The following is a 15,374-nucleotide window of genomic DNA, read 5'->3' on the forward strand; positions in this document are numbered from 1 at the left end:
GCCCAAAACAGTGCCCAGCACGTAGTAGGCGTTCAGTTTCCATTTGTTGAATGAACTTGCTGAGAGGATGAATGAATGGAGTTGGCAGGAGGGAGGCGGGGAGATTGGGTCGGAATGACACTCTTCCTCCGCCCCATCCCCGGGGAAACTCTGCTTCTGTGAGTGTGGGGAGGGGGTAGGCTCTGGACACCTTCAGGGCCGCCCTCCAGTGAGGGCACCGAAGAGCTGGGGGAGTGGGCGGAGGGGACCAGGGAGAGCGTCCTAGCTGGGCCACCTGGGCGGGTCATAGCCATCTCCCGGCCAGGCGAGACGGCAGTGGCGCAGAGGCGGGCGAAGGGCCGGGCTGCGGGTCACCCGCGCCACAGGCCGCGAGCGCTCCCGCCTCCCCCTTGGGGAGGGGCGGTGGAGGAGCGGCTCCTTTAAGCCAGGCGCCGGCCCCGCGGTCCCGCCTCCCGGAGGACGCCTCGGCGCGCGGCCGCCGGAGCTGCCGTTTAATTGGGGCTGTCAGGCCGCGGCGCGCGCGGAGGGCCGGGCGGGCGGGACGGAGGCCGGGAGGCCGGGGCGGCCGGCGCACTGCTCGGCGGGAGGCGGGCGCCCGGAGACGCGGCCGGGGCGCCGTCCCAGGGCAGGGCTGCCCGGCCCCGGCCCCGGGCCGCCCGCGCTCCCCATGAAAAACCAGCTCCGCGGCCCCCCAGCGCGGGCGCACATGTCGGCCTCGGGGGCGACGGTGGCGGGGGACACCGGTGCGGGGTCCGAGCCCGGTGCGGGGTCTGGTACCGGGGCGGGCGCGACGTCGGGAGCGGGGGCCATGCCCTGCAAGAGCGCCGAGTGGCTGCAGGAGGAACTGGAGGCGCGCGGCGGCGCGTCGCTGCTGTTGCTTGATTGCCGGCCGCACGAGCTCTTCGAGTCGTCGCACATCGAGACGGCCATCAACCTGGCTATCCCGGGCCTCATGCTGCGCCGTCTGCGCAAGGGCAACCTGCCCATCCGCTCCATCATCCCCAACCACGCCGACAAGGAGCGCTTTGCCACGCGCTGCAAGGCGGCCACCGTGCTGCTTTACGACGAAGCCACGGCTGAGTGGCAGCCCGAGCCCGGCGCTCCTGCCTCTGTGCTCGGCCTGCTCTTGCAGAAGCTGCGCGACGACGGTTGCCAGGCCTACTACCTCCAAGGTGAGGGCGGCACCGAGACCCCCATTTGGGTTCAGGACCCCCTGGCGGCTCCCCGACGACCTCCCGGGAGGCTGTTGATTGTCAGAGCTCAGCCTTGCCCGGCTGGGTGCCACGTAGCCCCCTGTCCGCATAGTCCCTCCTGGGAGCCCGGCCAGCGTCAGGATTCGGGCAGGTGTGGGGTGGGGGTGGGGGAGTCCTCTGGGCCCTCCTTCTATGTAAGATTCGAGTGGGTGGAACAAACTTTTCCCTGCCTGGGCTTTCCATTTTTTCCCTGTCGATGGGGCTTTGGTAGCAGCTAGGCTGGAGCTGAGTCCTCCAGAGGAGGAATCTCGAGGATAGCAGGGTCCCTAAGTTTGGCTCCTCCAGCCAAGAATGCGGGTTGCTGGAAGGCAAGGATCTGTACAGGAGACTCTCAAAATGCCATTCACGCTCCCAGGGCATGGGGGCCTTTTGGGTCAGGGGACACCAGGCATCTCTATGCCGCTGCTACCATTCTGGGATCACTGCCTTTGGGAGGTGTTTAAGGAGGAGGCAAATGGCAGTGTTCCTTGCCCCAGCACCAGCTCTCTTGGGTGGCCCAGGTGCCCAGCCTGGCCTTCGGGGAGCTTGGAAAATGGGGAGACGGTGCTGGGGGGGCGAGTGGCTGCGGCCGGTGTTTCCAATTAACATTCCAAAATGGCCTCTTGCTGGCAATGGGGCGGGCAGGCAGGGAGGGGAGGGGAGGGGAGGTCTGCGGCACCCTCAGGCACAGGGCCCATGCCTAACTGCAAGGTGCTCCCCATCTCCCTTGTCTTTGTACAGCCTCAGTGGGTCTCCCCCTCTGCAGTCCCAAGGCTAGGCGGCCTTGTGTTCTAAGGGAGTCTCTGGAATGGTAGAGTTGGGACCCCTTTTATTAAACCTGCCTTGGCTGGGGAAGAGGGGACAGGGCCAGCCATCACCTTCATGTAGCCTTCCTGGACTGTGGTTGAAAAAGGGATAAAAGCCACCAAGTCTTTTTGCTCTCTAACGCACCTAGATGCAGCCCTTTCACTTGCATTCTAATCTGTAAGAGAGACTTGACCTGACATGGGGTTGCCTGCTTTCTCTTACTGAGTCCCAGTGGTACCAGGCAATTCATGGAGGCTGCAAAGGGGATGAGCTGGGACCTATCCTGGTGTCCTAAAAGCTGGTGGTAGGGCCAGGAACCCTGAAGTTCTGTGAGTAAGTGTTCAGAGCTCTGGATTTAGCTGTCTTGATCTAGTCCTGGTTCCATTGCTTACCATCCGTGGGGCCTTGGGCACATTACCTCATCTTCTGGGGCCTCAGTGTCCTCATCTGTGAAGTGGGTCCTAGGGTAGTTGTGGAGAACACAGAAGAGGGGACACATGTAATGTGATTGTCATGGCCCAGTTGGCCGACACTGATGTTAGTGCTTGACATGGGCTGCCCTGGCCATAGTTGGTATTGTGCTGCCCATTTGGGCTGGGGGCACTGGGCAGTGGCATTAGCAGCCTCTTACCCAGGCGCCATCTTACCCCTGGCTGCAGGTGGTTTCAACAAGTTCCAGACGGAGTATTCAGAGCACTGCGAGACCAACGTGGACAGCTCGTCCTCACCGAGTGGCTCGCCGCCCACCTCGGTGCTGGGCCTGGGGGGCCTACGCATCAGCTCTGACTGCTCGGATGGCGAGTCAGACCGGGAGCTGCCCAGCAGTGCCACTGAGTCGGACGGCAGCCCTGTGCCATCCAGCCAGCCGGCCTTCCCTGTCCAGATCCTGCCCTACCTCTACCTCGGCTGTGCCAAGGACTCCACCAACCTGGACGTGCTCGGCAAGTACGGCATCAAGTACATTCTCAACGTCACCCCCAACCTGCCCAATGCCTTTGAGCACGGCGGCGAGTTCACCTACAAGCAGATCCCCATCTCCGACCACTGGAGCCAGAACCTCTCCCAGTTCTTCCCCGAGGCCATCAGCTTCATTGGTAGGTGCTGCTGTGCTCTGGGCAGGGTAGGTACGTCAAGGTGTATGCAGGACTTTGGGTGTTGCCTGTACCCGACTGGGTACCTCTGGGCCTGTTGAGGCCTGCGTGTGCCAGCGCATGCCCCTGGGTGTACCCATGCCTGCTGTGAGTCACCAAGGCCCTCAGACCCCTCTGCCTGTCAACGTCTGAGCAGTCTCTGGGTCCTGGGCTCCCCCCAGCCATCGGTGCCTCATGGGCTCTGTGCTGTCCAGCTTGTGCTTCTCTCTGGCTTCGCTGTTGTTCCGGGCTTGGAAACATCATGGCACACAGACCTCCCACGGGTCTCACTGGCTCAGTATCACGCCTCAGCACACGTATCTCTCCAGGGTAGGGGCTGTCACCGTACTTCTTTGGGTTTTATTGTGTACCTGCGGGGCCTAAGGGTGGCCTTGGAGCCAATGGGCAGCCATCAGAATGTGTTAATCTGTAGTGACTCACCCAGATCTTCTTGGGCGGCCTAGGAGGGTTGCTCAGAATATAGGGGTATGCAGAGAAAGTGGAGGAGGCTGAGGGAGATATCTCCTAGATCAGTCCATCCTGCTATCTGGCTGAGAGCCCTCTGAGGCCCCTACACCCCAGCCTCAGCTGACCTGGGCTTTGCAAGCCGCCTCATCTCTGGCCTCCCCATACTGCAGACTTCTTGGCCAGCTGGAGGCTATAAGAGTGCAGGTCATCTCCCCAGCTGCTGGCTCTCACCCAGGGTGTGGGGAAGGGACACTGTATCAGGACAAATGTAAACCCTTGGTTCTCTGAGCCTGGTGACCCGGTGTTTCTGCCCAGCCTCTGATGATGGGGTGGGGGTGGCCTGGGCAGTCTCCTCCTCCTGGCGGCTCTGTCCATGGGAGGGCGTTTTGGTGGTGGCTGGGCTGGGCCAGCTTTAATAACAGGAAGTGGGAGGCTTCCCTGCCTCATCCGCTTACTGGGAACCAAAACTAGGTGCCTGGCTGGGGAGGAAGGAAGGAAGCTGAGGCCTGGGGGAGGGGCTGTGGCTAGGGCTGCCTGGAGTTTCCCAGCCCTGCCCCACAGGAGGTGGCCAAGAGGGCCCTGGGTGCTGCCTCAGCATTCCCTGTCCCCCAGGGAGGGAGGGGAACCTGGCCTCCCCAGGGCTGGGCCTGATCTGCTGGTGCTGTATCCTTCCTGAAGGCCCCTCCACATCCATGGGGGACAGGATAGGGCAGGGGTGGTGTCGAGGGAAACCTTTTTCTCCATTTAGCAAGTAAAGGAAATGAGGCCTAAGCATCCCAGAGGACTCAGGGGGTGGGATCAAGCACAGCCCCTCCAACCCTCAGCCACACCCCAAAAAGGCTAAAAATAAAGCCAGCGGAAGCAGTGGGCTGGGGACTCAGGCGTTCCCTGTATCCTGGTGTGTCCCTGCTGGAGGCTCCTTCCCACCACCCACTTCCCCTGCCCCACATCTCTAGCTCAGGCCTCATGGCTCCACGTGAAGTCACCCCTGCCTCCCCTACTGCTGATCCTACCCCCAGTGCCTGGCCATGAGGCTGCCCTGTCAGTCTCAAGTCTGGTTTAAGCACCTACTGTATGCTTAGTCCTGGTTACACATGGACAGGGCAGGGGTGGGGAGGGGAAGCTTTGCCAGGCCAGAGGCAATTTGTGCTGGGTGAGGAACAGCGTGTGAACCTGTGTGTCATCTTGTAGGAGAGCACTGATTGAGTGCCAACTGTATGCCTGCTCTCAGTGGGGTAAAAGTCAGGAGTTTGGGGCCTCTCATTAATCCATGTCCCTAGCACAGCTGTGGCACAGAGCAAGGCAGCTGCCCTAAGGACCAGGATTGAATTAATCAGTAGCTCAGCTAGTATTTATTGAGTTCCTCTGAGGGCCAGGAAGCCGGTCGTGAGAGTGGGCAGCACTGGGGAAAAGCTGGGAGGGTTGGAGGGTGGAGCGGAGAATTTGGCAGAATTTGGTCTGCTGTGGTGGGAACTCTCACTGGCACATGGGCCAGCTGGGAAAGGGCTAGCAAGTGGAGTGGGTGGGACCCACTTTAAACCCCGCTTGTGACACCTCAGGCGTGGCCTTCGTCCCAGACCCGGTCTCTTCCCGAGTGGGAGATGAGGTGTTGGGGGCTGGCCGGCCAGAGGGTCAAACCGAGTGCAGACCCCGCCACCCAGTCCCTTCTGGAGGTGCCTCCATCAGGCCCATCCCCTGGCTGACTCTCAGGGGCTGCCCGTGGGCAAGGCACTGAGTGAACATACTCCGTCCCCACACCCAGGTCAAGAGCTGGAGGTAGGAGTAGGGTGTGTGTGGCCTTGGGCTCACCGCTTTGTCTCTGAGTCTGTTTCCTCATTCATAAAATGGGCTGACCAGACGTGGTGCAGGTGCCTTGAGAGGACGCAGGTGACCCTCAGCACCCACCAGAGCACGTGGCTGAGATGCCAGCAGTGCCCGAAACCCTACCCCAGCTCCCATTTGTTGAGCCCTCACTTGGCTCAGGGCCTGATGAGAGCACTCAGGACAAGGAGGCCCATTTTATAGATGAGGAGGCTGAGGCCCAAGGATGTCAGTGTCTTGGAGCGAAAGCATGGCAGATCCCTTAGCCACGCTCTTGATCTCTACTCTAAGTTGCTGCCTCACCGTGTAGGACTTGGCTAGGTCCCCCAGGGAATCAGGGAGCACCTGCCGCCCTCTGTGTGCTGGCCCTGCCCACTGCGGGAAGGCTCGTTGGAGGAGGCACCCCCCCTGACCCACGTCCGTGTCTTTCAGACGAGGCCCGCTCCAAGAAGTGTGGTGTCCTGGTGCACTGCCTGGCAGGCATCAGCCGCTCAGTGACGGTCACCGTGGCCTACCTGATGCAGAAGATGAATCTGTCCCTCAACGACGCCTACGACTTCGTCAAGAGGAAAAAGTCCAACATCTCGCCCAACTTCAACTTCATGGGGCAGCTGCTGGACTTCGAGCGGACGCTGGGGTTAAGCAGCCCGTGCGACAACCACGCGCCCAGCGAGCAGCTCTACTTCTCCACTCCCACCAACCACAACCTGTTCCCGCTCAACACGCTCGAGTCCACGTGAGGACCGGTGCACAGGGCCCAGGTGGCAGGGCCCAAGCCTGCTGCCTTGGGCCTGAGGAGCCCGCAGGCGTTGCCCAGGCGCATGGCCTGGGCTTGTCGGTGGCTTCACTCACCATCTGGCGGGAGCCCAGTCAGCCTCCCTCTGCAAGGCTTTCCGGAGAGGACCTCGGCTCTCAGACACAAGGCTTTCGGGGTCCAGGGGGGCCTCGTCCTTGTCCTTGGACACTTCTGCTGATGGCCTGGCCAATTTGGCTATTTTTAAAAGACACATCCATGGACCTCAGTTTACTTTTTACTTTAAGCAGGTAAACCCAAGCTCCCTGGAGCACGGAGAGTGTCTAAGCTCTTCTTGATTTTCCTTTTTTTTTTTTTAAGAAAAGTGTTATTTTCAGGCTCCATGCAACAGTGGATTGTATAAACCAGTATTTTATCCCCTGTCTTGATCCTGCAAGAGAGAGAGAAGCGTCCTCAGTTTTGTTTTTCTTTCTATTTAAAAAAATTATTGATGTTTTTTTTCCCTCATGGAAAAGACAAACCCCGTGTTGATCTTGACCAAATGCATTTTGCACATGTGTGAAGCCCCCCGTTTCTGCAGCAAGCCCTTCCTGAAGGGCCGGCTCCCTGTGCCGTAGGAGTTGGGACACCCCAGTCATGCCCACATCTCCCACACTTGGCAGCCTGATTTGACACTGCATTTGCCTGCGATGACTGCTGCAAGTTGTGATGGCTGGACTGACCAGGTGGCTTTTGTATTCTCTACCGTCCCAACAGGTCCTCGGGTGGTCCTGGCAGGCCTCCCCAAGGCAGGAGGTGGGAGCCTTGCCACTGTCCTGCTGGAGAGGGAGAGCGGGGGACGGACTACCAAACAGTAGCATTAGCCGTCTGGGCTCAGCCCCTAGGGCGCCTGGGGCCTGGGGCCTTCTGTGTACTTTACTTCTGTCTCTCTCTCTCTGTTTGCAACTGGGAGTGGAGGCCCAGGGGTGGGGGAAGGCTTAGGGGGTGGGGTTGCAGCCTTGCCTCCTAAGTTCCTTTCCCTCCTCCTGGCTGTTGCTTTGCTCCAGCGGATGCTCCCAGCCTCCTTCCCCCATGGAAGCCCACACTGCTCTCATCTTGCCCGTGCCTTCTCTACCAGGAGACTCATACCCGCTTCAGCCCCATGGCAGGGCTGGGTGGGGTGGGGATGCAGGGAGGTACCTTGGACAAGTAGAGGGGTTGTGAAGCTCAATCCACCCCACCCCACCCCTAATATCCACAGAACAAAGCCACGGATTCCGTTATCCTCCTCCAGTTTTGTTCCTACTCCAACCTCAGTTCTACCAGGTGTTGGGACTGCGTGGGGGCCCAGGCAGGGGTGAGTGGTTGGGTCGGGGTCCCGAGGGAGCCAGCTCTCAGCATGTGGACGAGGCCACGGAAACTGCCCCCACTGCATCTTACCTCAGGGGGTTGTCTTCAGGGATTCTTTAGGGCAGCAGATTAAAATCTTGCTATAGTTGAGAAAGTAGACAAAAAGCTTCCATGCCATACATGGTTCTCTTTCTCTCTCTCTTTTTTTATTTTTAAAAATAAAAACCCAGAAAGATGTATCAGATTTGTGTAAATGAGGGTTTGCCAAGGAGTGGCCAGTTTTGCTTTATGATCTTATGAAGGAAAATTTGTGGCCCTACATATATGTAAACACACATACACACACACACACACACATATATATATATATACACATACATATATATATATATATATATATATATCCCAATCTGGCAACGGGATTTTGTTTATATTGCAAATAAATATTATTTTTTCTTTAAAACGAGTCGTGGTATCCAGTAAGGGCTTGAGGCCTGGGAAGGTGAGGAGGGGCCCTGCCAGTGGCTTCCCAGGCCTGCTGTGGGTGAGGTATAGGTCTGGTCAGGCCTGGGGTCTGCGAGGCGCTTACTTTGACTGGTCAGAGCTGCCCGCAAGCTGGGAGGGAGCAGCCAGGGCTTCTCAGTGCAGCTGGCACTGCACTGGCAGCTGGGGGCAGCAGGGCTTTCTCTGTGGGCATCTGGCAATTGTTTGATGGGAAATGTGGGTTCAGGGAAGTTGCATGGGCCTAGGGCACCCAACAGAGCCCCAAGCTCACCCAGAATTGCTCATAGCCCCTCCCTTGGAGGCTGCCCCGATTGCCTGGGGACTTTGAGCTCCAGGTCCCCTGATCCTTTCTCTTGCTGCTGTTGTGGTGGGAGAGGAGAATGTGCAATGACCGCCCTGCCCCCCTGCTTCCCACAGCACCTGGGAGGCCAGTGGGACCATGACACCTGGTCAGTGAGCGCGTCAGCCCTGCTTTGCTCCTTGGGAACTGGGTGGCCTTGGACAGGTCCCTTAGCCTTCCTGAGCCTCAGTATCTGGTTTTATTAAAATGGGGCCATTTGCACCCGGATACTGAGTGCTTTTCCTACACAGGGCACAATGAGCACCTTATATTCATTTCCTGGTGCTTGGTCTAGGCTTAAGGCGAGGATGGGCCATGCTCAGGCTTTCCACAGAACAGGCAACTGCTGGTCGTCCAGCCAGGCTCCCTCTGGGGGGTTCGGGAGAGGCCCTAGGCCGGGTCAGAGAACAGGGAAGGGGCCTGGAGGATGAATGGGGAAATGGAGACTGGAGCGGCTGGTGTCTCCTCAAGCTGGTTGAAACTTGGCAGGCCTGGGTGCTGACCTGGTTTCCCATCTCTGCCTCGCCTGTCTCTCTGCCCTCAGCGGACTGTGACCAGCACTGGGCTGGACCTGGCTTGGGGTTAGGCATCCAGGGCTGGAAGGGTGAGGGCAGCCCCACTCCGTCTCCGGCATTCCCGTTTGGGCTGCCAGGCTCTACCTCTCCGTCCTCCCCCACCCCCGGCCTGGGAGCTACGTCACCAGAACACAATCACCACCTTCTTGGCTCCTCGTGTGACAAGGGTGGAGGGCAGGTTCTGCAGGCAAATAATCCCAGCTGTGTCCCTGTGCCACCTCACCTCACCTCACCCTCTCAGCCTTCCCATCTTTAGAATGGGGGAACACTGCTGGGAGTGGGGGAGCAGGGGGTTCTCCCAGCATCGGCAAAGGGGCGGGCGCTGCTGCTGCTGCTGCTGGGCTCCCTGAGGGCCCTGGTCCCTTTCTGCCAGGGGCGGGCCAGGGGGTGAGGCCTGAACAGGCAGAGACTGGGCCTTTGTTCCCTCTTGCTGCCCTCAGCCAGGGCTAGGGAAGCCCGCTGGTGCTGGGCTGGGGCTGGGCCCTCAGCAGGCCGAGGAAGTGCCTGGCAGTGCCAGTGTGCCCAAGCACAGCGCAGGGGGTGGGAACAGTAGTTGCTTCCTGGGTCAGCTCATCAAACCGAGGACCAGGGGCCTTGGGAGTGTGTGAAGAGGGTCAACACTACCACATACCTCTTATGCAAACTCAGACAAGCCAGATAACCTCTCTGACCCTCAGTTTCCTCATCTCAAGAAACTCCCTCTCAGCACTGGGTCTTGCTGTGGCTCCCTTTAGCTTCCCTCTGGTGGGGACAGGGGGCCGGATCCTGACTGGGTGGCCATGACTCTCGGTCAGACTCTGTGATCTTGGGCTAGGCCATCCTTACTCTGGACAACTCTCCCCGACCCTGGGTCCCGAGCTGCCATTTCACCCTGACTCTGCTGTACGTGCCGCAAACAGGTCCCGTCTGTTCCAGGCCATCTTTGGCAGGAGCTTGGATACCGGTGTCCTCTGAATTCCTAGTTTCTTGGCTCTCCGGGGCTGTATCTGCCTTGGCTCTGTGCCCTATGTCCTATCTCTCTCCTCCTGACCCTCTCTTTGCCTCCTGGGTCCCCATTTCTTCTCCTCAGCCCAGACCCCAAGGAACCCCCTCATCCACTTCTGACGGGCTTCTTAGCAGTCTCATCTCAGGAGGAGCCAAACCACTCACTCACTCACTCACTCACTCACTCACTCACTCACTCACTTGCGCATTCATCCAGCAGCCATTTCCTTTGCCAGCTGGGACATCCCAGGAGTGGGAACATGCCTGAGGGAAATTCAGTGATGTCAGACTGGGTGGCAGGATGATGAGGCACTCAGCTTGTCCTCTGATAGATGAATCAGGTGCAGCAACAGGAGTGAGTAAGGTTGGACACCAGGAAGGACTCGGACACTGTGGAGCAGTTGCCTTGCAGGGGGTCTGAAAAGGAGACCACAAAAGAGTTGAGCATTGCCCTTTCCCCAGGTGGGCCTGCTCCGAGCCTGGGGGAGGGGAGGCAGGCCGTCATCCTCCACGGACAGGGCGGCCTTGGGGGCAGACAGCAAGTCCGTGCTGGGACCTGTCTCCTTGCCTGCCGCTGCTGACATGCTCACAGCCGGCACCTGCCGCTCTGTCTGCCGTGGGCTGGCCCTCTGCGTCAGTCTGGGTAAGGCTGGGCTCACGAGCACCCACACCCAAACCCTTGAGAGCCAGAGAGCCTGACATGGGAGCTAGGTTTCTCTGGAGGGAGCATGTTAACCTCTGACCGCTGGGTGTTCCAGGAGCCTGGGTCAGGCCTGGGGCCAGCCCCCAGCCAGGACACAGCCCTCTCGCCTTCTCTCAGGGGCCTCCTGGGATTGGCTCCTGATACCTGACTGACCTGAGAGCCTGGTGAGACTCAGCATTGTTCTGTTTCCCTCATGGCTGCGCAGATGGGGAAATGGAGGCTCAGACAGGGGTGGGTCAGGGTGGAAGTCAGGCCTTCCCAGCCCCCTGCACTGAGTCCAGTGGTCCAGGTCATGCTTCCCCCATCAGGCTGGGAGCCTCCCCCTGGCCCTGTGAGGAACTCGACACACACACACACCGTATGGCCCCCTCATTTCCCAGGCAGGACAAGCCCAAGCAGGTCCCTCAGCGACAGAGAGCCGCCTGCCTCTGACTCTAGGCTCCTCTCACCAGGGTGCGTCCTGGGTGAGGTCATCCCTTCCCAGGCGGGACCATTAAAGACCATCATTAGCAACTCTCAGAGCTAAACCCTATTGTTTCCGCTGTGCCAGATCAGTCCCAACAGTGGCACAGGACTTCAGGCCCGGCTGGAAGCCCCCCTTTAGCCAGGCAGCTGCCCCCTTCCCAGGGCTGCCCTAGAGCACACCTCCAGGGGGTGCCATCCACGCTGTGCGGGGCTGTAGGATCTCCATAGGCCCCTTCACATCCACATCTCCCACTCTGGCCTCAGGGCTTTTCCACCCCTGCTGCCTGGAAAGGAAAAGCCGCCGCAGCTCCTTCCACAGGGTTTGCTGGACTAGGGAGGGAGGCCCTAAAGAACTTTACATGCAGGGCTGACACCCTCTGATTGTCACTATAAGCTTCCCCTCGTAGCGGAGTGGGGAATAGATAGAGGGGCATGCGTGGAGGGCCAGGGACAGTGAGGAGGCTGGGACGGTCAACCAGGGTGGAAGATGGGGGCCACTGGCGTGCAGGATGAGAAGGCGAGGGAAGACACATCTGCAGAACCAGTAGGACTCATGGTGCGAGACCTCGCACACAGGACCCATGGTGTGAGCAGAGAGTCTCGGCCCACCTCATGTCACGGCCTTGGCTGTGAGCATGAGTGCCAGCTGCCACGCCAGGTGGAAGCCCGTGGCTCCATGGGGAAGCCCTAGTCACTGGAGTTCCGGTCTGCACCCACCTCCCCCCAGTGTAACCCTCCACCCTCACTGTGCACCCGTAGGTGGAGCTCCCAGGAAGAGGCAGGGCTCACCTAGGCCGTCCCTCTCTTCTCCAGCACACCACAGCCCTGGTGGCCCCTCTCAGGGCATCAGTTTCCTTACCTGCAGGGATAAGAACCATGGGTCTAAGAGGGTAGAGCGAGGGCCTGCCTCTCAGGTAGGCCTTAGCACTGTGGCTGATGGCCCAGACCCTCCTGTGTGGGTCTTGGTTCCTTGATTTGTCCCAAGGGCCAGACAGCCTGGCTTCGGTACCTAAGAGTAACCCAGAAGCCCATACCCAGCCTAAAAGCAGGAATCTGGAGTCTAGCACGGAAGGCCCTTCAATCTGGTGAGGGGCTCGGACAGGGTGCCTGGATGGGAGCCAAGCAGGGTGGACCGGGGAGGGGTGAGCAGATTGGGGCCCCCTCTACTCCAGCAAGCTCCTTTGCAACCCCCTGAGGTCTTTCCATCTACCTGTCCCTCACCCCTGCCTGGGATGCCCCCTGCCCTCCTGACTCCAGCCTTCCCTGGTCCTGAGGCCCAAGCAAGAGCAACCCAGGAGGGCCCTCGGGGGGCATGGTACCACTGTTCCCTGTGGGCCCCGGGTGCTCAGGTTGCCTTCCCCTCTGCATCATCGCATCAGCCCCTCTGGGGCATTGCAGATCTTTTCCGTGGACCTCGTGCCCAAATGTGGCATTTCCACAAGCATCTATGCCCCAGTTTTCCAACTTGGTCTCCCAAAGGGAAGCACCACTGTTTGGCTTTTGCATGAGGCTATTGTGGCTGACACGTGTGTCGGCCGCGCACAGGGGGCCGGCGCCTTCCTCAGCTGAGCTCCTGCCTGCGGCCGTGTGGGCTGCAGCCCCGGCTGCTCCTCACCGCTGGCCCTGATGGGAAGTTTTGTTGGCGGCACTGATCCTCAGTTCTAATAATTTCCAGAAGACTGCTGCTGAGAGCATACGTTATCATTACCCTGGCCAGGGGGTCCTGTGACACAACAAATCCATCTAATCCTCCCAGCAGTGTTCAGGTGCCAGACGATCTGCGATGTGCAGATGCGGAAGCTGACCGAGCAGCAAAGCCAGGCACCAAGAAGGGGCCACGCTGGGGTCTGGGCACAGGTCTGGCTGATTTGGAGACCCCTGCTCTCTGCCACCCCAAGCCTGAGAGATCAAGCGGGGCTCTGGGCCTTGGCTCCCCCAACCCTGACACCCCACCCTGAGCCCAGGAAAGCAGCACCCTGCGGGAGGGAGCCTGGAGCCCAGCGGTTGGGATTCATCTGTGCGCTCCCTGGGCTCGGGAGGGGAGGCGGTGGGGAGCTGGTATCAGCTCCCAGACCCGGAAGGGAGGCCCGGGTCGGAGCTGCCTCCTGGAGTGCACAGGCTGGAGGGACAGAGAGTGGGGGACACCCAATTCTAACAGGTAAGGATGTCCGGGGGGCCTCCCGGAGAAGGGAACATTTTCCTGTGAAAATGAACCTTCTGCTGTTCCTGTCTCCAGGCCTTTTCACGTGCTATTTCCTCCCCTAGAAATACTCATGATCACCCACCATCCCATTCAATTGACTGCATCTATTTATACCCTCTGAGTTTATCTTAAATTCCTGCTCCTCCTCCTCCAGGAAGACTTCCTTACCCTCCCCCCCCCTCCCCCCCAGGTGGGGATCTGCGTCTGCTCTGGCTCCCATGGCCCCTGCCATGCAACCCCATCCCCTAGGGCCCAGGCTGGCCAGGGTGCTGGGTCTAACTGGGCATCTTCAGCCACCTTGGCACCTCTGGGAACTTGCCCAGATCTGGGTGTCAGGCCCACGTGACCTGTGCACACAGGAGTGCTGCGTGTGCCCCCGAGTACACGCTTCGCTGCATGTCCTCACGCGTCTAGCCATTGCTGCTTCTGTGCCCGCCTGGGCCCTTGGCCGTGACTGAGGAGGTGGGACTGGGCAGGAACCCTGAATTTCTTGCCTCTGCAGCCTCTGTCCTCACTGCTTCTGGGCCCGCCATTATCGCCTCCCCTCCCCTCAGCCCTGGTTCCAGCCAGAGAGGGTCTGGCAGCTCCTGTTTATAAATATCTGCCTCTGCCACAACTAAGTGGAGGGGTCTGGAGGCCACGCTAATTGATTAATTAAACCCTCTCAGTTAATTAGCTCCATCCCTCCAGGGAAAAATAGTCTAGAGCTGGTGCCAAGGCCCTTCTGGGCTGGGGGAGGGTTTAATTAGCCTGGGTCAGGCTGAGCCTGATGCCAGCTGCTGGGGGCAGTGGAGAGCCCAGGAGAGAGGAGTGCTGGACACTAGATCCAGCCCGGCCACCTGGGGGCAAGGGGTCTCCAGCTCCTGCCTGGACCAGCTGCTCCTGGCCACCCTCACCCCCACCCAGCCTCCTGGCTCTTCACCCTGAGCCCGGTGAGGAGGAAGGAAAGGGAGCACTCCAGGTGGCAGGGCCTGTGGGAGCTAAGGGGCAGGGACTGTGGACATCATTCTCGCACAGGGGCAGAGGGAGGCTCCGGATTCTGGAAAGGATCTGCTGCCCCTGGCGGGTACAGTGCGGCGAGGGCCTTGAGTGGAAGCATCAGAGACTGAACTTGCTCTGGATAGGAGGGCCCATGGCAGGCATTAAGCAGAGGAGGTGTCTGATCAGGTTTGGGTTTGGGGAATATCTTGGTGAGGCGGGGAGATGCTGCTCAGGGGAGATTGGACTGGAGGGGCAGGAAATAGGTGGAAGCTGGAGACGAGGGGGGCTTCAGGTGTTGGAGAGAATAGAGGTCCAGCGGGTCTGGACATGGCTGGGAAGGGAGGTCTAACCCGACCAGCAGACCGGTTAGAGAATTCTAAGTATTCCAGGGAACACCAGAGAATTCCCTTCTCTGGGCCTTCTCACTTCATCTAGAAGGTGGGTGTGGTTCCTGAGGCCAAGGATGTTGGGATGTGAAAATCACCAGCATGTGGCTCCACCCCAGGACAAAACCCCTGCCTTCTCAGCGTCTTCCTTCCCCCTAGGCTCTCTGTGGCACTGACACTCACTGGCATCCTGCCTTACGGGGTTCACGCATATGTAAAGAGCAGAGTCCGGTCCCCCGCTGGGTGAGTGCCATGCCCATGATCTCCAACGTTGAGATTCCAGACTGGGGGAGCTCAGAGGAGGGAGGGGTTCCCGTGGTGGGGGACAGACACCTGTGCCTGGCTGGCACCTCTCTGGGGACTGAACTGGGCCTGGGTAGAGGACTGGGAGCCCAGGTCACCCCGACAGGCCGCAGGCAGCAGGCAGGGCTGCAGCCTTGGCACCCAGCCCACTCTAGGCTGGTCCTCCAGCTCCCTGAGTGGCTGCCCAAGTGGGAACAATGACCCTTTTACATCACGCCTCCTCCAGTCACAGCAACTTTGGCGCCGCGGGACAAAGGGGCTGTTTCATCATTGTTGGGCTGGATCAACAGCCCGCCCGCCTGAGCCTCAGCCCCCACCCAGCCCGGCTCGGGGAACGGAGGTTGGCTGCCCGGCTTAGCCAGGGCCTGGGAGCTTCTCCTCACATGGCC

General features: G+C 59.8%; 1 protein-coding gene and 1 long non-coding RNA gene across 2 annotated transcripts; one reads left to right on the forward strand and one right to left on the reverse strand.

The window, feature by feature from the left end:
• Positions 1-651: 651 nt before the first annotated feature.
• On the forward strand, positions 652-8,004 carry DUSP7 (dual specificity phosphatase 7). Its single transcript, XM_077129099.1, has 3 exons — positions 652-1,172; positions 2,699-3,133; positions 5,891-8,004. Exons 1-3 carry the CDS (start codon positions 668-670, stop codon positions 6,196-6,198), a joined length of 1,248 nt encoding a protein of 415 aa, XP_076985214.1. The 5' UTR covers positions 652-667; the 3' UTR covers positions 6,199-8,004.
• A 2,149-nt stretch (positions 8,005-10,153) lies between these two features.
• LOC143657907 (uncharacterized) lies at positions 10,154-15,159 on the reverse strand. The gene is made up of 3 exons (XR_013163021.1): positions 14,866-15,159; positions 11,902-11,971; positions 10,154-10,361 (listed from the first exon to the last, which is right to left on the reverse strand). It is a non-coding gene; the product is annotated as an uncharacterized LOC143657907 (long non-coding RNA).
• Between the last annotated feature and the right edge of the window lie 215 nt (positions 15,160-15,374).

This window comes from Tamandua tetradactyla, chromosome 15 (assembly GCF_023851605.1).
Source record: "Tamandua tetradactyla isolate mTamTet1 chromosome 15, mTamTet1.pri, whole genome shotgun sequence".
Classification (NCBI taxonomy): Eukaryota; Metazoa; Chordata; class Mammalia; order Pilosa; family Myrmecophagidae; genus Tamandua; species Tamandua tetradactyla.